General features: G+C 35.8%; 1 protein-coding gene across 2 annotated transcripts in view; it reads left to right on the forward strand.

The window, feature by feature from the left end:
• The first annotated feature begins 895 nt into the window (after positions 1–895).
• The window catches only part of LOC149548301 (Transducin/WD40 repeat-like superfamily protein), a 186,694-nt gene continuing 164,120 nt past the window's right edge, over positions 896–23,469 (forward strand). For both annotated transcript variants that reach the window (XM_089792396.1, XM_089792395.1), the window contains exons 1-4: positions 896–1,289; positions 1,366–1,478; positions 2,048–2,077; positions 2,263–2,399. In XM_089792396.1, the coding sequence (XP_089648522.1) occupies positions 1,208–1,289; positions 1,366–1,478; positions 2,048–2,077; positions 2,263–2,399 (362 nt within the window). In that variant the 5' untranslated portion in view covers positions 896–1,207. The remainder of the gene's footprint in view (positions 1,290–1,365; positions 1,479–2,047; positions 2,078–2,262; positions 2,400–23,469) is intronic.

A 23,469-nucleotide genomic window follows, 5' to 3' on the forward strand; every position in this document is an offset into this window, starting at 1 on the left:
GCCCAAATTTTGTTTGAGATAAGGATTGCCCAAACTCTCTCTCTCTCTCTCTCACACACACACACACACACACACACACACACACACACACAAGGGGTTTTCTTCTCCTTTGGCCTTCAACCAAGTGCTAGCCCTCATCCTTAATCTCCACAGTCCTTTTTAAATTTGTTTGATTGTAGCTCAAGTTGGGTAACAATTCATCCTACTTCCACTTTTTCCTTGCAATATATTGAGATGAATTAGTGTGTGGGGGAGGAAGCGAAGCCATAGATCTAGGATACACTTAGCCTTTCAAAGGTTTAGAGCAACCCAAGAGGGGAATTTTTATCCCAAAGAAAATCCAAGAAATTGTTCTTTGGACACTGGAGAGAAGAATGATATGCATAAGCACCCTAAAAATAAGATTTATACTAATCATTGAATTTATAGTTTTCAAACATATTGTTTGTATCTATTTAATTTTATATTAATTTATAATATATATTTATAAAATAATGACAAAAAGATAAAATCAAACAAAATGATATTTCTAAAAAGCATAAAAAATTATAAATTTTAAAAAATCATTTCTTTATATAAAATCTTTTTTTTAAAGATCATTATTGATAAAAACTTAAAATATTTCCAACACTGTTGCTAGCTTATTATTCAAATTATACCCATCCATTCTAAATGTTGATGCAAATTGACAAATAACATTTTAATAATTTAATCATTTGACCAATGAAAACAAATTTAAAAATTTGAAATGTGAAATATTTTATGAAGTTTATGAAATATGAAAATTCAATATTATTTGAAAAAAAAACACTTCTTGGATTGACTCGTATCACTAAAACTAGCTCTACTTATAAATTGACCACTATATATGAATATAATGTATAATACATCCAAAACCAAAGAGAGAGCACTAGGGATGCAGTACTCCCAACTTAGATTTTAGACCTAAACCAGCTTCGGCTCTTCATTGCTTCAAAACAGCGAAGACCAAAATCGCCCTCGTCTTCGGAACAGTGAGAAATTTCGGAGCTTATCGAGGTTGTAGGAAATCCAAAAATTCCGCATGCACCGCGCAACGGCCGAGGACATTAGTTTAAGTGGAATTTTATTTGCAGCAGTAAATTTAACGAGTTAAAGAAGGAATTGAGTGAAGTCTATGTTGGAGAGCAGAAGTGTGGTAGTTACTGGTTTGTGTTGAGTTGAGGCAATGCCTCGTATCAGCGCAGTGGACTGCCCAGGCTGCCCTCCGCTCAGAGTACTCTCGTTTGATATTTTAGGCCTCATCAAAGGTGACAAGATCATTTTTTTCTTTATAAGAATGTATTTCTGAGCTCCTTCGGTGACACTTTATTAATGTTGATGCAGTAATCGAGGTACGGGGAGAAAAGGGAAATACCGAGGTTGTCGAAAAATGGGGGCAGCCGGATTCTGAGCGCTCTATTTTGGCCACTTCCCTCTCTGCTCATACTCAAAACCCTGTAAGATGTTTAGTGTTCCTCTATACTCTTCTGCATATTTATATTGCAAATATTTATAAATATCATTGCTTTTGGCGTGAATGCGATGCCTAGAAGGTATGGCTTCTGTCAAATTTGAACTTGGTCTCGTATGCTGCGGCACACTGCACCTTGTTTACCCATTTCAACTCTTTGTGATGTTTTTTGGGATACGAACATTTGGATGTACTATGAAAACCACGTTGCCTTCTGGCTTTCGAAATATTATTATTTTAACCACATTCAAGAATTTCATGATTATTTTGTTTTATACGATAACATACCTTCCTCTATTGCGAATTTAGAAGGTCGCTTACACGTTCTTCATATTTTTTAGATACTGTTGGACTCAAGTTTTCTGTAAGCAATTGTATCCTCTCATTGATAATTATAGCTATTTATTGTTTACTTTCTAGGGATGAGTTCACGAGTCTTAGCAGGGCAACTTTTGTCAGTCATTTACATTAGTGTATCCCTTCATATAAGATAAGAACTATTGGGATTTTCTCATTACTTCTAGTTCTCATTGGACATTGTAAACAATCGTGCAGAGGCTCGGAGTTGGAAGAAAACATGGAGTGGTAATTTCTATATCCTATGTAATCAAATATTCAACTATGTTTTATCATTCTGCTCTGATTGTTAATTTTACCTTTTTGAGATGGAGACAGCACGGCTTCCCACTGAGCTATGCACGTTTAATTTTTGTAGATGCAGTGAAGAAGTTATGCTCACTACAAAGCTTAAATGTGGTCATTGTATGTAGGTAGAAATACTTAATCCAATAAATGGAACTGTTTACAGTTCATGTAAAATTGGTTCTATTGAGCCCTCCGAATCAGCTGATGCTCGCAAGCTGGATAACGATCCCATCATTGGCTTGCACGTTTTTGGGAGAAACAGGTTTGATTTTCTTTTTCTTTCTGCTATACTAGTTTGAAATAGGACATAAAGAAGAAGACTTTGTTGGTTTCCAAACAGCTAAAAATCACTTGCTCCCTTTGCAGTATCTTGTAGCAATTCCAATATTTGAACACTTATCGAGACCAAGGAAATATTGTTCTTTGCTTCCAATATCTGGTTAGTTACTGATGCAGAGATGTGTGGTGGGTAACCGAACTAATATGGATTTATAAGGGAAATACAAGGTTTACCCAATAGGCCTAATGGTACCTAAATGGCTCAAAGAGTTAAAAACTCAAACTATCACTTACCCAATGCCCCAAATGACTTGAATCACTTGTTTGTTCCTAATTTGAAGTGTTTCAATTGGTTTTAGGCTTCTATGTAGTGGGTTTGTCTTCAAACTCCAAATTGCTCCTTATAGGCCTAGTTTTGCTCAATTAACTCTCTAGTGCTGTTCCCATGCAATTTTCTCTCAACTTTTCCAAAACAATTGACAAATAAATTACAGATTTAGATATCCATTTGGCTTCTCTACAACATATTAAAAACTTGGGCACGGTTGTTTTGGACTGTGTCCCTGCTGTTCCACTATGGCCTCCCTTTTTATGCTGAAAAACCACCACTTTTACAAAGGAAGTACAAGAAATACTTAACCCCAATCTATCAAACCTTGGACAGTATTGAGTTTTGATCCCAATTAAATGATTCTACAATCAATTTCAGTCTATGATTTTATTTTCTATGAAAACCCCAAAACCCTCCTCAAATAGGCCTCAAAATTAGAATTTCTTCTTTCAACTTACCCAATCACTTCTAAGATCAATTGGTTGATCCTACAACATGTCCTTGATGTATTGCAACTTCTCCAATCATAAAAACACAGGCCCTTTCAGCCAGATCTCTTGCTTTTATAGGCTAGCCTCAAGTTTCCTTCACTTTACTCCACAAAACTCATAGGGCACCCTTGCAATTCTTACTTTTCTTGCATGAAACGAGTTAGTACATTAATGTACATGTTATTAGTGGCCCATCCCTTGAGAATCAGAAAGCCATTCAAGCAATGGACCCCAAAATTCAAAGTTCTACCAAAACTAGTTAATTAAAACCTTGATTTCCTTGCACTAGTCAATATAGATCAGATTCTAATGTATTAACAGATCAACAAAACATGTAGAGACATACAATATGGTTGTATTAATATTCACCAACCATCCAAATGCAGAGATCAATCAATAACAATCAATAATAATCCAAACTCATGAGAAAACCTTTGATTTTATTGTATAAACTCCACTTCCAGCTGTACAGTCATGTATATATTCACTGTTCTGGCTTTTCCATCTGTACAATGGCATTTAAAGATGTATTTCAACTTCCCAAACCGAATTCAAAAGGTTAGAAGTTGTAGAAAATGCATAATAAAAATAAAATAGAGTTTCCCTCCTAAATTAAGGTAACCGTTACAATTCAGATTTTTGAATTTGTAACTTACAATTTATCAACTTTTTGGAACTTCTAACCTATAAAACTGTAATAAATGACTTTGTATCATTATTTTTAGTCCTCTTAAACTATTTTAAATCCCTTGGGTACTATTGACCCCCTTTACATTAGCAATTAGTCCTAGGGTTCTTATCATGACTTTTAGGTCCATTAATCTTTAAATTGGTATAATTTCCTCTAAAGGCTATTATTGGCTCCAATAGACTCCATTTGATTTGATGAACTCCATATGCCATTGTATGCTTTCTCCCTATCTCCTTGATCCTAGTTGAAGGTTTTGGTGCTCCTGCACCATACTCCCCATGAATGAAAGAATTTTCGTCCCAAGAATTTGTCATGCCCTGTTGTCTTCCATTTTTCTTGTCCCTTGCATAGGAGATGAAGTCTCCCAATGTAATCTGCTGTCTTTTATAACCTTCACAAGACTTAGAACCAAAATCAGATATAAAAACATGGTTTGATATCCCTTTCATGGCACTTCCTTCTCTAAATTGCTGCTCCTTGTTTTCTGCCTTCTCTTTCAATCCTGACATACCCTTCTCAACCGAAGGTTTATCATCACCTTTGACTTTTACCCTTATAGGGCACTCTATGTCACCGATTTTGATGCTATATGTACCCATTTGCTGCTGCTCCATATGTCTGATTTTTACCTCTGCAAAATTCATACTTTGTTGTTTCATTTGGTCCTTTATCCAACCTGTATCATCCTTCCTGAATCCCTACATATTCATCTGCATTTTATCTCCAAAAGAGATCACAATATTGTCTGTATGTTCACCAAAAGGTATTAAACTTAACTCAAATTTTCTACCATCTTTATGCATTATGTATTTATTTGTGTATCCATTGCGAATTGTTCTCCTTAGATGTTGCCATGGTCTCCCCAAAATTATATGCCCACAACCATCACACATTATTTGATCTTGATAAGGACCAATTGAAAAATCAACAAGAGCTCTTTGACTAACCTCTACATGCTTCACTTGACTCACCCAAGTGGCCTTGTAAGGATTAGGATGATCTACTATTGTTAACCCTGATTTAGTCACCATATCAATTGAAACCAAATTGTCATGTGCTCTTGAATCTATAATCAATTTGCATAATTTACCATGGCTTAAGCAATTGGTCTTGAATGGTTCTTGATGAAGTCTATCTCCTTGCCATATCATAAGAAATTCACCATCAGTTTCAGGGTCTTCTGTAAGTGTCCTTGGCTCTTCTTGCTTTTCCTCTTCTTCTATCAAATGAACTCTGTTAAGTCTGCCCCTATCTGATTCATTCTATTTGGGACATCTAAAAGATTGGTACCCTACTTCATTACAATGGAAACACCTACCTGTAAACCTAGTTGTGCCTCTGCCTCCTCCAAATCTTTCACCTCCAAGGCCTCCTCTTTGGTCTGATGTGAAATCCTGCCCTTATCCTTGTCATTAGTGCTCTGAAAAACAGAATTTGTCCTTTCACCTCTGCCTCTCATTGATGAGCTACCTCTGCTACTGCTGTTACCTTGTCTTTCATTCCTCCTTTTCAACTTTTCCTCTGCTCTAACAGCAAGTTGAAGGCATTCTCCAGGGGTTCTTGGCTTATTTAATCCTATCTCATCTTGAATATTGTACCTTAGGCCACTCAAGTACCTGGCCACCTTTTCTTCCTCATCTTCCACCCCTCCTCTAATGCTTAGAGTGTGAAATTGTTCAATATAGGACATAACATCCATGTCCCTTTGCTTCAAATTATTTCTCATCTTTATTTGGATTGCCAAATCTGATGGTAAAAATTGACTCTTCACCATGATCTTCATCCTCTCCCAACTTGAGATTTTGTTCAATCCCCTTGCTACCCTCTCATTCTGAATACTAGTCCACCATGTAAGGGCTGTTCTCCTTAGCCTTGCCTTGGCCAACATGACTTTTTTGTCCTCATCTACATCTGCTAAGTCAAAACAGTTCTCAAGTGCCTCTATCCATCCAAGCACTTCTTCACTCTCCATTTTGCCTTGATATAATGGCAAATCAACATTGCTTTTCCCACTAGAACCTTGTATTGCCTTAATCAGTCTCATAAACCTCTTTTCCACATGATCATCTTCATCTCTATGTATCTCATGTTCTTGTCTTGAATTGTTTTCTTCTTCTTCCTCAATGTTTTCTTCATGAACCTCTTCTTTTCTAGGTTCTCTCCTTTTCCAAAGCTTCTATCCTCTCCAACAATTGAAGTCTTTCCCTTCTCATCTGCCTTTCTTCCCTCTCCTTTGTTGGTTGTAGTTCCCTCTTTTCTCTTTCCTTTTGTTCTATTTCCTTTTCCATTTGATTCTTTGGTGCCATGTCTCAAACTTGTCTCTTCTCCCTCCTTAAGGATCTACTTGTTGTTGCTCTGATACCCACCTGATTCAGAGATGTGTGGTGAGTGACCAAACTTCTATGGATTTATAAGGGAAATGCAAGGTTTACCCAATAGGCCTAATGGTACCTAAATTGCTCCAAGAGGTCAAAACTCAATCTATCAGCTTGCCCAATGCCCCAAATGACTTGAATCACTTTTTTGTTCCTAAGTTGAAGTGTTTCAATTGGTTTTTGGCTTCTAGGTAGTGGGTTTCTCCTCAAACTCCAAACTGCTCCCTATAGGCCTAGTTTTGCTCAATTAACTCTGTAGTGCTGTTCCCTTGCAATTTCTCTCAACTTTTCCAAAACAATTGGTAAATAAATTACAGATTTAGATACTCATTTGGTTTCTCTACAACATACCAAAAACTTGGGTAGGGTGGTTTGCAACTATATCCCTGTTGTACCGCTATGCCCCTCCTTTTAGGCTTAAAAGCCACCAATTTTACAAAGCACAAGAAATACTCAACCCCAATCTACCAAACCTTGGACAATATTGAGTTCTGGTCCCAATTAAAGGATTCTTACAATAAATTTCAGTCTGTGAATTTATTTTATATGAAAACCCCCAAACCCTCCTCAAATAGGCCCAAAATTAGAATTTCTTCATTAAACTTGCCCCAATCACTTCTGGGATCAATTGGTTGATCCTACAACATGTCTTTGATGTACTACTTCTCCAATCATAAAAACATAGCCTCCTTCAGCCAGATTTCTTGCTGCTATAGGCTAGCCTCAAGTTTTCTTCACTTTACTGCACAAATCTCATAGGGTACCTTTGCAATTCTTACTTTATTGCATGAAACGAGTTAGTACATTAGTGTACATGTTATTAATGGTCCATCCCTTGAGAATAAAAAAGCCATTCAAGCAATGGACCCCAAAATCCAAAGTTCTACCAAAACTAGTTAATTAAAACCTTGATTTCCTTGCACCACTCAAAATAGATCAGATTCTAATGTATTAACAGAACAACAAAACATGTAGAGACTTACAATATGGTTGTATTAATAGTCTCCAACCATCCAAATGCAGAGATCAATCAGTAACAATTAATAACAATCTGAATTCATGAGAAAACCTTTGATTTTATTGCAAAAACTCCATTTCCAGCCGTACAGTCATGTATATATTCACTATTCTGGCTTTTCCATGCATACGATGGCATTTAAAGATGTATTTCGACTTCCCAAACCAAATCCAAAAGATTAGAAGTTGTAGAAAATGCATATTAAAATTTAAATAGACTTTCCCTTCTAAATCAAGGTAACCATTATAATTCAGATTTTTGAATTTGTAACTTACAATTAATCAACTTTTTGGGACGTCTAACCTATAAAATTTTAATAAATGACTTTATATCATTATTCTAAGGCCTCTTAAACTATTTTAGATCTCTTGGGTACTATTGACCCCCCTTACACTAGCAATTAGTCCTAGGGTCCTTATCATGACTCTTAGGATCATTAATCTTTAAATTGGTATAATTTCCTCCAAAGGCCATTATTGGCTCCGATAGACTCCATTTGATTTGATGAACTCCATATGTCATTGTATGCTTTCTCCCTACCTCCTTGATCCTAGTTGAAGGTCTTGGTGCTCCCACACCACTTACTATCTTTAAGTCTTAACCTGCTGAATTACTGTTAACTAACATACTTACGCAACCACTAGATAAACTATATACACATATCTACTTAAGACCGAAAACTAAATTTTTATTAACCACATACTTTTCATAGTGGGAGTACAGATGATTGAGTGGTAGATAATGTTTTATTGAATATTACACTCCCCAAGGAGAGGAAAGCATGTAAATTATCAATAACAGGGATTATAACTTTAAGCTAGGTCATTCGTGGAGGTTCTTTGTCTATAAACTAGAGTTAGGTTGGCCCTTTGTTCTAATGCTTTTGATTAATCATATACACTTTTGTGTATTTTAAAAGAATTAAACGGAAACCCCAAGTTGAATACATTCTGAAATAATTTATGTACCTTAATGTTCACATTATACCTTGTTTGGCCTGTTGGTTTGATTTTAAACCAATTGACTGATAATTTAAATTTAACTAGGTAGGTTTTTCCATTTTATATTTTTACTTTATTGTGACTTCTTACTTTGTCAAATGGTTGAATTGATAAAAATAAGTAAAGTCATTTTACCAAATATTCAATGCTATTTCGAAATGAACTTATGCAACATTGATATGGGCTTATATATATATATATATGCAAGTATGTATGTCCCTTGTAGAGCAACTTAAGTTTGCCCTCAAACTAAATAATTTCAAGAAACCAGTAACTTCTAGAAATTATATCGAATTGTATTAATGGTTATATAAATCTGCTATGTTAGCTTTGGTTATGTTCAAACTTGAACTCATTAACAACAGACTTGATTGCTGAACAACTTAGAGTCTAATCAACGATATTACTAAAGACCCAAGTCTAATATGAGTTTAGGAAATCTGATATGAGTAATAGTTCGATAACGAAAGTTTTGACAAAAATATCCTGATGCCATCTTTGTGTGTACAAGACAGTACCTGTAACAAAATTTATTCATATCCTAGCCTCTTACCAAAAGAAAAGTACAGAGCGATGAATCCTTTGGGCCATTAATCATGTGATATATATTTATATAAAAAAACCTTGGATAAGCATGTGACATGAACAGATGTCCCATAACAATTATATCGCACCAAGTCATGATTACCCTCTTATCAAATACCATCTTAAATATTTTAATGCTTATTAGTTTATAATTAATTCTTATTTCAAAAAGGAATGATGTAATTAGTGCTTCAAACAGGGGATATTACCACCCTCCCCTCTTAAAAGTGCTTGCCCTCAAGCAATAATTGAATGATCATGGAGATCTAGCCATAATTCACCTACTGTGCGTCTCTCGCACGGTTATATACATTTTATTGAATATGATTTGTGATTAATATTTTCTCTCATCACTTAAGAGAAGGAACAAGGTTGTAGCATCGAATTGATATGGAATTGACCCAATGTTTATTTAATGGCTTATCCTGATTTATGCTTTTGACTATGAAATCTGCAACCACAAAACGAATACAAGTGCATACATTTATCCATATAGGCTAATAACATTAGCTAGCTAGATGTATATAAATAAAGAAAATGCAATTTCCTATGCTATTATCGTTCTTAATTAATTTGGTTCATAGAGATTGGGTCATGAGGCGCCCTTGGCCTTGGTGCAAGAGTTAGACATCCATGTGAGGTGGTTTCTTAGTAGGATGCTTGTTTTGCTTCCTTAATTCTGTCACATCCCAAATTGTTGATTAGCTCATTATGGTAGGAGGGATACGAAGATTGTAGTGAGGTCCAATATAAGCTCAAGAGAGGGACCAAGGTGTCTACTTAGATGGCAGTCTCAATCCTCTTATCTACATCTCTTAGGGAAAGAATGATATGGAGATTGTAGTGGAGTTCTTAGTTTGTCCAATCTAAGCCCAAGAGTGGAACTTTGGCCTTGTTGGCCTTGATGGAAGAACTTTGGCGTTCATCAAGGTGCTCTACTTAGATAGCAATCTTAACTTTCTTACTTACATCTCTTAGGGTAAGAAGGGTATCAAGATTGTACTAGAGTTCTTAGTTTGTCTAACCTAAGTCCAAGAGTGGAACTTTGACCCCTTGGTCTTGATGGTAGAACTTTGGCATCCATCAAGGTGGTCTAGTAGATAGCAACCTTATCCCTCTTACCTACATCTCTCTTGGCATGGGGAATGTTGTGGGATTCTCGTCTTGTCCAATCTATGTCCAAGAGAAAGGCTTTGACCCTTTTGGCCTCGATCGTAGAACTTTGGTATTAATCAAGGTGGTCTATGTAGAAGGTAACCTTAACCCTTTACCTACATCTCCCCCTACATCCATTTCATATTTCCTTTTTTTTGTGCTCTATCAAACAAATGAGCATACATTTGAAATACATAGTATACATGAAGTATTTTAAAATATTTTAATTTTGGGAAATTGTCTTATTTTATATTGTCATTGTTAGAGCTGCACCTCAAAATTCCATTGGTATTCCACCCCTTTCTCATTTGCTTGGATGTTTTTGAGATCATGTTTTTTTTTTTATTCATTTGGTGTTACTTTTGTTTTCCTCGTCAGGCATAGCTTCTAATTTGTGGGCTTGACTCCTTTTCCCACATATATGTCTTGGTTCCCATCTTTTTTAGCATTTGGAGCATAAACTTTTCCTTTTCAAATTGTCAGGTTTCTTGAATTCCACCCCATTGCTCTTATGCTTATGCTCCCATGGTTCTTTGTGATGGTTTCATGGCTCCCTTTTTTGTGATTCCCTCCTATAATTATCTTCTTTATGAGGATTTTCAGAGTGTGCATTTGATGCAAAGTTTTTGGATTTATCTTTAGCTAGGCACGTGTCAAACTTCAGTTTGCTAGATCCAAGGCGCTCACTGTGCGTTTGATTGATTCTTTCAAACTCTCTATGAATAGGTAAGTTAGCTGTTCTTGAAAGATTTCTGGTACCATAATTGCCAACCTTTCAAATTAGGTGGCAAACTCTTCCACTGTCCCTTTTTGCTTAAGTTGGGTTAATAGTTTAAAGTGCTATTGTAGGTGTGTCCAATCAAATCTTCTTGTAAGCTTTTGTGTTAACTCAATAACTTTTTATTTATTGGTGACCTTGTGTGATAGGGCCATGATGCCACCACTCACGGGGTGCCCTTGTTGAGCGAAGCGTTGCAAACTTAATATCATTTTCTTTTGTCACAAGGCTTAACGAGAGATATATGTCTAACTTTTACATCCATGAACACACCGCGACTCTCTCTAATCCTTCAAAGTTGGAGAGGGTTATATTATTCATTTTTTCTTATAGATCTTTATCTTGTGGTGCCTTCTTTTTTCCTATTAGAGGAAGCTTTCATCTTAGCATCACACTAATCCTTAAATGAGATATCCTTTCTAAGTTCGATGTTGATTTTTGGGTATTTTCTGTATAACTTCATCAATTTTATTCATTGGAGGAGCATTTGCTTCTTCTTCTTCTTCTTCTTCCATTGGTTCTTCTCTAGGTAGGAGAGATGGTCTTGCAATCTATAGGATTTAGTACCCTAGGAGGACCATTATTGTAATTTGCAGCTTGGTTGGAGTTAGTATCCCTTCCATTGTTACTCATGCTTTGAATGGCTTGAAGGAAGAGTTGATTTGTTCTTTCGTCCCTCTTTTGCTCAATGAGAGCTTGAGTAGTTTCCGCTGTATGTCCCATGAAAATCCCCAATTCATTGCTTATTTGACTACTCATGGTAGTGGCAAATTTCTTTCTCTCTCTCTCTCTCTCTCTCTCTCTCTCTCTCTCTCTCTTTCCAATGCTCGTTGAGCCCTTTGGCTAGTTTGCATCAATTACCTCTCACAGGATAGCAGGAAAGAGGCTCTAATACCACTTGTAATGTACCAAGTAGGATACGTTTGGAAATAGGGAACTTTCACCTTATTTTGACTTCTTAATTTGTCAAATAGGTGAATTGCTAAAACTAAATAAAGTTATTTTAGCAAATATTGAATGTTATTTCTAATATGAACTTATGCAACATATGTATCAATTTATTAAATATGCCATGAGTGTAAATAGGTATGCCCCTTGTACAACAACTTAAGTTTGTCCTCAAACTAAATGATTGCAAGAACCAAACAACTACTAGAAATTATATCAAATTGTATAAATGGTTTTGGAAATCTGTTATGTTACCTTTGGTAATGTTCAAACTTGAACTCATTAGTATTAGACTTGATTGTTGAACAACTTAAAATCTAATCAACAATATTACCAAAGACCCAAGTCTGATATGAGTTTAGGAAATCTGATTTCAGTACTGGCTTTATAACAATAGTTTTGACAAGAGTCAAGACTATCTTGAATACTACCTTTATGTGTACAAGACAGTACTTTTAATTGTTCCTATTAATACACTTATGTGGTGTTTCATTGATGCTTCGTCCGAATATTATCACAATATTTGAGCGCCCTCAGTCTTGTAATAAATAGCTTGTGTGCTCCACTTACTTGCCTGATCCTGAAGAAGCTCTAAAGAGCCTTTTTGATCTGAGTATTAAATATCCAAAGCTGACCTGTCTAATCTGCTTAAGTGATTGCATTCCTTTTACTTAAACTGCTTTAGGAATTGGTATGTTTGAATAAGGCACGTCCTTCCAGGATGAACAGTGGTCTCTCTTTAGCATACTTGCCCCCTCTAGCTTTATTGAACTCTTAATTTATACTTTATTCCAATCTCTTATTATGCATATTGCATTATTAGGACAATATTTAATCATTGCTTATTGAGCATTATAGTTGCCGTCATTAGTTTTAATTATTTAATCGTGGCCTATGGAACATTGTAGTAGCCGGATGGTAAATAAGTTGATTAGTATATTGGATGCTTGTATACCTCTAAGACGAGCTCTTTAAGGATTCCTACGTTCCATCTTTGGAGGGCACTCAATCTAGTTTATTGATACAGATATGAAGACACTTTCCAATTTTTACTATCCTTACCATTCAGTAAGTCACAAATATTAATTCCTCATCATCAGGGTATACTCCAATACTAATGTATAAATTGGTTCCCAACAGTATTCAAGTATTATATATGGTGTCAGCAAATATGGTCTTTGCAGATTATGGATCCTTTGATATATTGAAATATATTATTGCTCGCCACAATTATTTAAGTGGATGGCTTATATAGTCCTCAAACTATTAATAACAACACACAGTGATAATAAAAAACACAAAACTCACTTTATTTAGATATATTTTGAATCAAATTTTTCGTTAAATTAGGTATATATATATATATGTATGTATGTATGTATATATATAAAACTATATATATTAAGGTTTATATCATTTGTTATAATTTTATTTATCAATTGAATTAAAATTAAAATTATATTTTATTATTATTAATTTTTTTTTTGGTCTAATAGATAACTAGCTGCAAGGTTCAACGCCCATTTGTATTAGCGAAAGGTTTACATATAACAATATATCAATGTACTAACCGTAGCAACAACAGCGACACACCCAACCCACATGTAATAGACCAGCATTACATTAACTTATAAGCATTTGCATAAGGTAACAAAATAGTCAAACCTCTGAAGACCACATACCTCTTACCCTTCCTATTGGCAGAAAGCCTAGAAGACAAAATTGGGCAGTCTATTACTGATACATACCACCAATTCAGAATTAAATGAAAAAATTGCTATTATGGCTTGAATTGCAAACAAAGAAATCAAAATAGAAGCAAGGGTTGACCATTTACTCTTTTCTCGACTCATTTGTATCTTCATTCATTCCCTCTTCTGCTTGCATCTTGCGAACCGCAGCTGCATGGGCCACCATAGGGCAGTCCAGGCCATTGAAAACCCATGCCGGACCATCATCAATCTCTTCAAGATCTCAACTGTTATCCGGGATCCATTCTTCACCAATCCCAAGCCCAAGCTCCCAGTCATTCCCTGGCTTCTCATTGCCATCCTCATCCACACCAATATCACCATGCCCATGCAGACCCTCCACAAGGACAAACTGCCTGAGCCAGTTGTCCTCCGTCACATGTCTAATGTTGGCAATGCATAGAATGAAAGTAGTACTCCTCATCTTTTCAGGCCAGCTTTGCTCCAACATCCTTGGCTCCGGTGTTTGGACAATCTGGTATTGACTAACTGATCTTGCTAATGCATGCCATCAGCCTTTGCAGCTGCCTTGGTCAGCCTTCCCGCCATGTCATTCGCTTCTCTCTATATATGTGTGATTTTGTAGTAATCAAATGTTTCTAGAACACATTTTATTGGCCGATGCCATTGTCTCAAGAACCAATTTGGGGTGTCATCCTCCGTATTGCATTTACTGTAATAAGTGAATCCCCTTCAATGTGGATGTGGATTTTTCCCATTTCAACTCTCAGCTGTAGTGCCCTCATGGCAGCACACAACTCAACAATATTGTTGGTTGTTCTTCCTATTGACTCTGCATACTTTCATAGTACATTTGCATGCTCAACTCTTGCCACATCCGATACTGCTAGGTCTTGGGTTTCCGAGGCACCATCAAAGTTTACTTTGATCCATCCCAGGCACGGAGCAGTCCATTTTGTCTTTGCACTGCATTTTCTAGCAAGTTTCCTCTTGTTCGCACCATCGACCAATGGAATTTTTATCCCTTGGAACTATCCAGTGTGTTGTCATCCCAATTTGTGAACTAGTTTTTCCTAAAATGAATTTGATTTGGCAACTTCATTTACTAGTTCAACATTATGTCATGCTATCTTTTGACTTGACATAAAAAGTTTGTGTCCATCTCGTTCCCTTGACATATTCTTCTATTGCATTCCTTCCAAATTTCCCAAATTATGTCATTTTATTGTTATGTTTATAATAATATTTTATTATTTATTATTTATAATGCTATTGTTGGTTTTTTATTAAATCTTATTTCGAAAAAAGAATAATACAATTAGGGTTTCAAATGGGGGTTATCATTGCAAGCCCCTTTAGACTAAGAATACCCATTCAGTAATATAGGTTGGCATAGTTGAAAATTCTTGAGTTTGTTATCCAAAACATTCCCTTGATGCAGGGTATCTGTAATATCCCCCTAAAATCGGATTTAATAAATAGTAATTGAATAATTTAATATTAAAATAAATAATACAACATAAGAGATTATTAGTATATAACAATATAGTATTAATATTATGATATATTGTTAAAGTAATAATTAAACAATATCGAATTAGATCTTAAATAATAATATTATTATATCAATAAATAATTTCTTATAATTTATATTATAATGCATAATATTATATTATTATTGTTATATCAATATAAAATTTATATTAATATAACAAAGGGATGACAAACATTTACTTAAGAAGACTAAATTCTTAGTCGCTAGATTTAATAAACTAATATACGAGTTTGAACTAGCTACGGATGATTGCAGTCGAGCGTACACTAATCTAATAGTGTGAAGGGCAGTATGGAATTCCTATCATCCACCATGACGATAACTGATAGGAATGATGATGCTTGTATGCCTCAAAAAGATTGCAACCCATAACTTCAGTTGATAGTGTCACGAGATTGAAATAATTGGAGCGATCGAATATCAATTTGGGCTCAAGGAAGGCATGATACACATACAAAGAATAGAATGTATGTTTGGATATCTTCTCATCTGCCAGGCTAAGGCATTGGTTCTAACTCCATATAGACAGTGTCAACAAATCAAATACTCTCCACGAACCCCATCTACTAGAAGAGAACTCAATACAAATTTGATGTTATTCAATCGATATTTGAAACTCTTGGCCACAAATAACTAAGTGGCACGATAATATCTTAATTGAATCGGCCGGAGACATCATTTTAAGGAAAAGACAAAAGTCCTCTCCCTTGGAATGCATCCATTCATTATAACAAGTATAAATAGAGAATTGACTCCTTTGTGTGGGGGTGGAAAAATGATTTTTTAATGTATGATCTCTTGGTTAACGGGAACCTCCCTATACTTCAGGCAAGCACATCGCCAATAAACATTATAAGAAGAACTCTAACTTCTTCTCATAGCTAGATCTGTACATTGAATAAGGATAAGGGTCTACTCCTTAGCACTCTTGTACACCTTCTCTTCCTTATTTTCATTCACAGTTGGAAGATATAATAAGCCATAATAGCAACAAATTTAATTATAGTAAATTGGAAATAACAGTATGCAATAAGCATAAAGGATAATAGATTAAAGGTACTATTCAACTTAGCGTATTTCTACTCTTTAGAAGAACCACCTATTTGAAAGGCCTCATAGAGAAGGGATCAATAGTTCGGAATCAAGAACATCTTCCATATCAGTTGTAGAATTATAGTTCCAAATCACGAATACCATCATACTACTATAAGCAATACTACCAGTTCATCAATATATTAGAGCCACATTTTGAATCAATATATTAGAGCAAACATATATTCATAAAAGACTTAGGAAGTGAGTGTAAGTCATAGGCAAAGGGAAGTCTTTTATAAATAGTTAGTCCCAAAGCACATACAATTGTATTGGGGACATTATAGTGGTATCAAAGTATAATCCTACCATCTTGTGAGTGATGGCTTATGGAAACTCACGAGAGGACGACAAACAAAACTACAATAATTGACTTAGCAAATCAGGTGAGATCCTATATGGAGCAAAACAACCAAAGCAACCAAACTATATTAAGTCGAATGGAAAAATCAAATCAAGCACTTCTCCAAGCATCGCAAGATATGGGAAATTCTATCTGTAATTTGAGAGGTCAACCTAACCAGGCAAGAGAGACTAGCTCCACCCACTCAAAAAATAATAATGTGTTTTCTGCAATTGGAATACCACAACCATCATTCTTACGCAGAGCAAAGCTACCAAGAGGAGAAGAGGGAATAGAATAACCAATAACTAGGACTGGAGATATTGCATGGGCATATCTAGCTCTAGAACCTAACATTAGAGAAGTGGTATCATTCAGAGAATTTTGTGATGATAAACGAAGGGAGACATCTAGAAGGATTGTAAATGAAGAAATCAACTTTAAAATCAACAAAATAAAGATCCCACAATTTGATGGGTCGGAAAAGATTACACTGCGCTAATGGTGAGAAAAATTAAGCACATTTTTTATTCTAAATCCCATGATGGATGAAGATGCCTTGCAATTTGCTATAGTGCATCTAGAGGGAGCAACACATGATTGGTGGACCCATGGGCATATCTCATTGGGACATAAAGATGTAAAATCCTATGAAGAATTCTCTAAAACGCTCATGAACAAATTTGATGATAAGAACATCGAATGACATTTTCAAGAACTAACTCAACTCAGACAAATGGGAAGAACAAAAGAATATGCTCACAAATTCCAAGAGTTATCAATTATGGTTCTAGACCTTTCCCAAAAGAGATTCACTCATATGTTTATAGAAGGATTAAAAGACTCCACCAGGCACTTTGCTAAATCACATGAACCTCAAAACTTGGAAGAAGCCATTAGAAAAGCAAAAATGATAGAATGAAATCCGTCAAAAGAAAGATCTAAGAAATTTTCAGCAAAGATAGAACATAGAAACAACGACTCAAGAAAAGATCATAGAGAGAAGTAATGTTATTTTTGCAAAGGACAATGGAGTGTTGGGCATCAATGCCAAGGCAAGGACACTCTCAAGCAAAAAGAGGACATAATGAAGAAAGGCCCATGTTTGAGGTGTAGAGAACCATGGGCATTAGGACACAAGTGTAGCAAAAGGAATCAAATCAATAGAATAGAAGCAATATTTGAGAGAGAAATAGAAGAGTCGCATAAGGAAGCAAGATATGATCTAGGAGATCTGAATAGTATCCAACCACAAAATGAAGGAGAGAAGCGATGGTCTTTTGAAGAAACTCCACTTGATGCATAAATTTAAGAATGGAATTAGTAATCGATATTAGAGAAGAAGGGAAAATAAGATGGGATAAGAAATTATTCACTTTCAGTTAGTATTCGTACCTATTTCTTTTGGATCGACAAGTAAAAACAAGTAATTGAGTATGAGAATTTGTAATAAGCATATTAATACAAATATTCAATTGTAGTTATCCTCAAAATTTTCTCAAAACTCCTTGAATGAAACTATAGAAAGATCATGCACTTCTAGAGGCCTTAGGATGAGATAAAGTCTCTCCTATGGATTAAATAGAGAGGGATACTACTAAAAGGATATCTTTAGTGACCTGGGATGAGATAAAGTCTCTCTGAGGATTATAGAGATGAGTGCATCCTAAAGGGATCCTCATAGAGGCCTTAAAATAGGATGAAGTCTCTTTTAAGGATTAAATTGAGAAGGGCAATCCTAAATGGATGTCCTTAAGAGGCTTTAGGATGAGATAAAGTCTATCCCAAGGATTATAGAGATGGATAATCCTAAAAGGATATCCATAAGGACCTTAGGATGAGATAAAGTCTCTCCTAAGGATTAAATAGAGAAGGATAATCCTAAAGGGATATCCCTAGTGATCTAGGATGAGATAAAGTCTCTCCTAAGGATCATAAGAGATGGGCACGTCCTAAAGGGATACTCATAGAGGCTTAGGATGAGATAAAGTCTTTCCTAAAGATTAGAAAGAAGGATAATCCTAAAGGGATATCCATAGAGGCCGAGGGTGAGATAGAGTCTCCCCTAAGAATTACGAATGCATATTGGAAGAGTATCCATAAGATTTGGGAAGAGATAAAATCCCTACCAAAGATTATAAGGATTAATCATTAGGACTCGTCAGGGATGAAGCTAATACACAACCAGGAGTACAAATGCATTTCAACACATCAAGATAAGTGTCCTTGGATTGTCCCTACTAATCCAATTTAGTATCCAATTTGTAGATCTGACGTGTTATGGTAATTTCAAGATAAAATATTTTCGTATTTTGTTGGTAACTATTGTTGTTCTAATCAAAATGAAATTTTTGTTTTAGGGTTGTCAAGTGGAAGATCGAAGCAGATACCAAAATTCACGTTGCTTGAGGACAAGCAATTTTGGGAAGGGTGGACTGTAATATCCCCCTAAAATAGGATTTAATTAATAGTAATTAAATAATTTAATATTAAAATAAATAATACAACATAAGAGATCATTAGGATATAACTTTTTTGTCTTAAAATAGAAGCACTTCCATGTTAAGAGTGTTTAGCCCTTCGAGTAAGTGGTTTGGGGTCATGTCAAGTGCCTTGAATAGGTCTTTGCATGGATCGTTCTCCTTCTCTCTCTCTATTTCCAGCCTCTTTCTGACAATTTTTTTTGTGAAATTGAAGACTTTGACTTTCTGGGTCAAGGACGACCTAAAGGGTCAAGGTTGACCTCGCCCCTGACCCCAGGTCCAATTTTCAATTTTTGAAGGTTTCAGGATATCGAGCTTCAGAAAGTTTCATTTTCCCTCTTCTGGGTCAGCTGTTTCGGGTTTCAGAATGGTAGACTCTTAAATTGCATTTATTCTAGGTCCATCTCTAGGGGTTTAAGGTTAATTGGGATTTAATTCTCTAATGTCGGCCTTCTCTAGAAGTTTGTGCCCTAGATCTCTATATAAGGAAGCCTTTTCTCATTTTGACATCTATTCACTATGAAGTTTTGACACATAGAAGAGATATCAGACGAACGGTTTTTCTATGAATTGAAGAGTTACTATCCATCAAGTGTTCAAGCATTCAAGCATTCAAGTATTCATTGCATTCAATTCATCAAGGAGATTCATTGTTAGCCATTAAAGGATTCAATCTTTATGGAGCCCTCTTGTTGAAGATTTCTCCATCCACATGCATATTCATTCAAGCCTTTTCCTATGCAAAGATCCTTTCAAGATTGGTGTTGAAGATCTAATGCTATTTATTTGGGACATCCTACATTCATTTCTACATTCATCTGGAGCATCCATACTTGTGGATTCAAGGATTCGAATCCTCCACAAGGATTTCAATATAAGCAAGGTGAATAGTTCCATTTACTTTGTTTATACATATTGCAATTTGAATTACATTTCAAGGTTGATTCCAAATTGGGGTTTGACTAAGGCAAAGCCCCCATCCAAAAAAAAAAAACCATTTTTCGTGCAAGAACAGGTATAGTACAGCAAATTAAAGTGCAGATTTGGATACCCTTTTTGCCGAACTTGCGAGATCTGTGAACAAAATTTTTGTCAAAGCTGTATAGGTCAAGGTTGACTATTTGGGGTACAATTGTGCCCCGGGGTAAGATTGTGCTCCACTATTTGGGTCAAGGTTGACCTACCTGTTGTCACAAAAACTTGCACCCTTGTCCAAAATTTTACTTAAGGACAACCTTGTGAAACATGGAAACAACCTCCAAGCTATGTGACTTGAACTATGAGGTTGAGTCTCCGGAGAAGGCCGGCTTCCTTTACTATCAAGATACACTTAAACTACACTTAGAGAGGAAAAGAGAAGAAAGCATGCATAAAACATTAACCTAACCTATCCTAAGGAGGCGATGCACCAAAATAGAGTGTTTGAACCAATCTTTGCCCATACATGCACACTAGGACTGTTATGGCATCAAAGATATATAGATTCAGACTTGTTTAAATCCAACAATCACATGCAGATCAGACAACCAAAATGAATAACACAAGGAAGAAGAGAGTTCACTTATATATCATTCATAGGTCAAAAGAGATACAATCATTCAAGTTGTAGATTAGGCACAAAACATTGAAGAGAGGCAAATAAATCTTGTACAGTGCATCAATGGCTGCAAGAGATAAGGCAGAATATCATTGGGTCCAAAGGCAAAGGGAATTTACAGTGAACTTGTAGAGCAATATCAGAGAAAATAGAGAAGAGTCGACCATTCAAAAGATTACAAAATGTGCTTTTATAGCTTAAGCATAACTCATATAGCTTCTGCCCTAAGGAAAAAACTCAACAACTGCATTCAAGATTATAGAGGACGGTTACTGCAAATCTGGGAAAGATCTGATCAAGGCACACATCTAGACATAGGAAAATCACTTCACCAAACAGAGCCCTGAGAAGATAGGAACGACAGCCATAGACGTTCTGACCAATTAGATGGACCAATAGGGACCGATGGAGTGTTTCTCTTCATTTATCAGATATGGGGAACGATGAAAGTGGTTGTAGGAGATTGAAAAGATCTGATCTACCATCAAAGAGCTGCTTCCTTTGTCATTAGTACACCAAATCGGCCATCTCATTGGTCAACTGGAGTCAAACCTTAGGCCTTGCCACGTGGACCAATCATCTTTTCCATTTCGTTACTTTGCGAAGTCTTCCTACTTTGACCATTTCTTATAATCGCGACTTTGCCACCTTTTCTCGAGACTAACACCAAATGCCTGCAACCAAGCGAACAAACTGTTATCGGCTTGCCCTTGATATTTCTTGCCGACTATTGTGACCTCGCGATAATGTAAAATTGGCATTTTGCATCGTTGCCACTTGATATCTAATCTAACGTTAGATGCCCACGATCAAGCGAAATGCCATTATTGCTGCTTCACAACCTACCCTCAACATTTCCCGCTGACCGCTGCGACCCTGCGAAGATCGAGATCCTTAACTGCATTTGCGTTGTCGCCACCTTAACTTGAGGTCCACCTCTTAACCTTGCGACCAAGCAAAACAAAGGAAATTGCTAGATCGTAAGTCTAACTGCAGTTTTGGCCTAACTCCTCGTGATGGTGCGTAGATCATAGATCCTAGGAGATCTAATGAGGCCGAATACATTTCTAAAGCACTTGAAGATTTTGCTTTTATCGCACTGTCACAACTTAAACCATGCTCTACCAATTTAACCTTGCGACTAAGCGAAATAATGCAGTCGCCCTGTTGGGACCCTGACCTTGTGTAACATCCCATTTTCTCGGGGTTTCAATTAACAACTAACATACCCAAAGGAATACATTTACTGCTTTAATTTCATAGGAAGACAGTTATATTAGTCATGTTCATGTGAAAGGGATGGACGGTTAAAAACAGTTAAACAAAATTTCTTAACTAAGAACTTAAAACACCATCAATGAATTTAATATAGAAAATAATATCCACGTACCTTGGAATTTGAATCGATAAATCATTGTAGAGATGCTTCTGCAACTACCCAGGTTAGTCCGCAAATACCACTATAACAATATCAAATAATGAAATTCCTTCCAATAACGCTATATCAAAATCTAATGATGATTATCATTAATTACCACTATATAAAATTAGGGCATCACATACCACTATAGCAATTAGGGCATCGATTACCATTGGATCATTTAGGGATTCGGTTACCACTGTATCAATTAGGGCTTCTGATACCACTGATTCAATTAATCTTACCTTCTTGCATATACATCATAAAAGTGATAATATTTGTTTTCGACAAACAATTGAATGTATAGCTTATCTTTGTCTGTTGTACGTCTGACAACTTTGGGAGAGGTGAAACATTGTCAGGGGCTTAACCACCCAACCTCGGACCTTACCTTATTCCCTACACTATCTCAAATGAGAAAGGCCCTCCCTACCTGGAATAGATAGGGATCATTTGTCATCTACTGAGCATCTTGGTATTTAAACACACCACTAGACTTGACAACAGGAGTTACAATAACAGGATTATGCATGAGCTATTAAATAATTCATGTTAAAAATGATAAAAATTCTTATGTCATAACTGATACTGTTTTTCATGTTATTGCAGATTCCTTTTTCTCATCTCTTCACCCTTTTCCTTGGCTATACATCCGGGTGAATCCCAGGTGTTCGGAATTCTCAGAACAACCAGTTCTGTCAATTATACAAGAAGATTACATGCATCCAACATTTCGCAATCTGTGACTACATGATTAAGTTTTTTAAAGATTCCAGAATTGATTCTAATATCCAGTGGCATAATTATTTATGGATCCATACCATGGTTACTTGGTTATCACCTGCCATAAACAAGGCTAAATTAAAGAAGTTCAATTTGTAAATTCAAACAAGATATCAAATTGAATCTTGCTGCATAGACTCGCTGCTTAATATGCTTGTGACTAGAAAGATTATGTTCTTGAGACTACTTGAAAAATATCATTGGATAGTATAATTCATTCTAGATTTTATTGCATTTGGTAAAAACGCTTCCATAAGGGTTGTGTCTAATTTATTATGAAAGTCTAAAGATGAGGACTGATAACAAAGGACATGGAGTATGCAGCAAAAACTCATATTGCAACTTATAAATCTGGGAGAAAAGAGTCTTGTGAGCCTAATTGGCTGTTATGGAAATCATTAAAATGATATTGAAAATAAGAAGAAAGTTCTTCATAAATCTCAGGTTTTATTCAGCAAGTCAAATAACATGAATATAAGAAGGAAGTTACTGTTCTTAGCCAGCTGCTATAGCATTGCGTTTTAACCTTTGGAAGTATAATTCATGACCTGAAATGTATCACTGGATATGCTAAAATTCTTGCAACCCAAATTTGGAATCTATCCTCCTTTAATTGCAGGCGTCCCAAATGCAGATCCCTCCAAGTTGGGTTCTTACGATAAGATTTGCTATTGTATTGGATGCTCAGGCTGGTA

The sequence above is a fragment of the Cupressus sempervirens genome, chromosome 7 (assembly GCF_028749045.1).
Source record: "Cupressus sempervirens isolate cs-2001-9-10 chromosome 7, ASM2874904v1, whole genome shotgun sequence".
Lineage (NCBI taxonomy): Eukaryota > Viridiplantae > Streptophyta > Pinopsida > Cupressales > Cupressaceae > Cupressus > Cupressus sempervirens.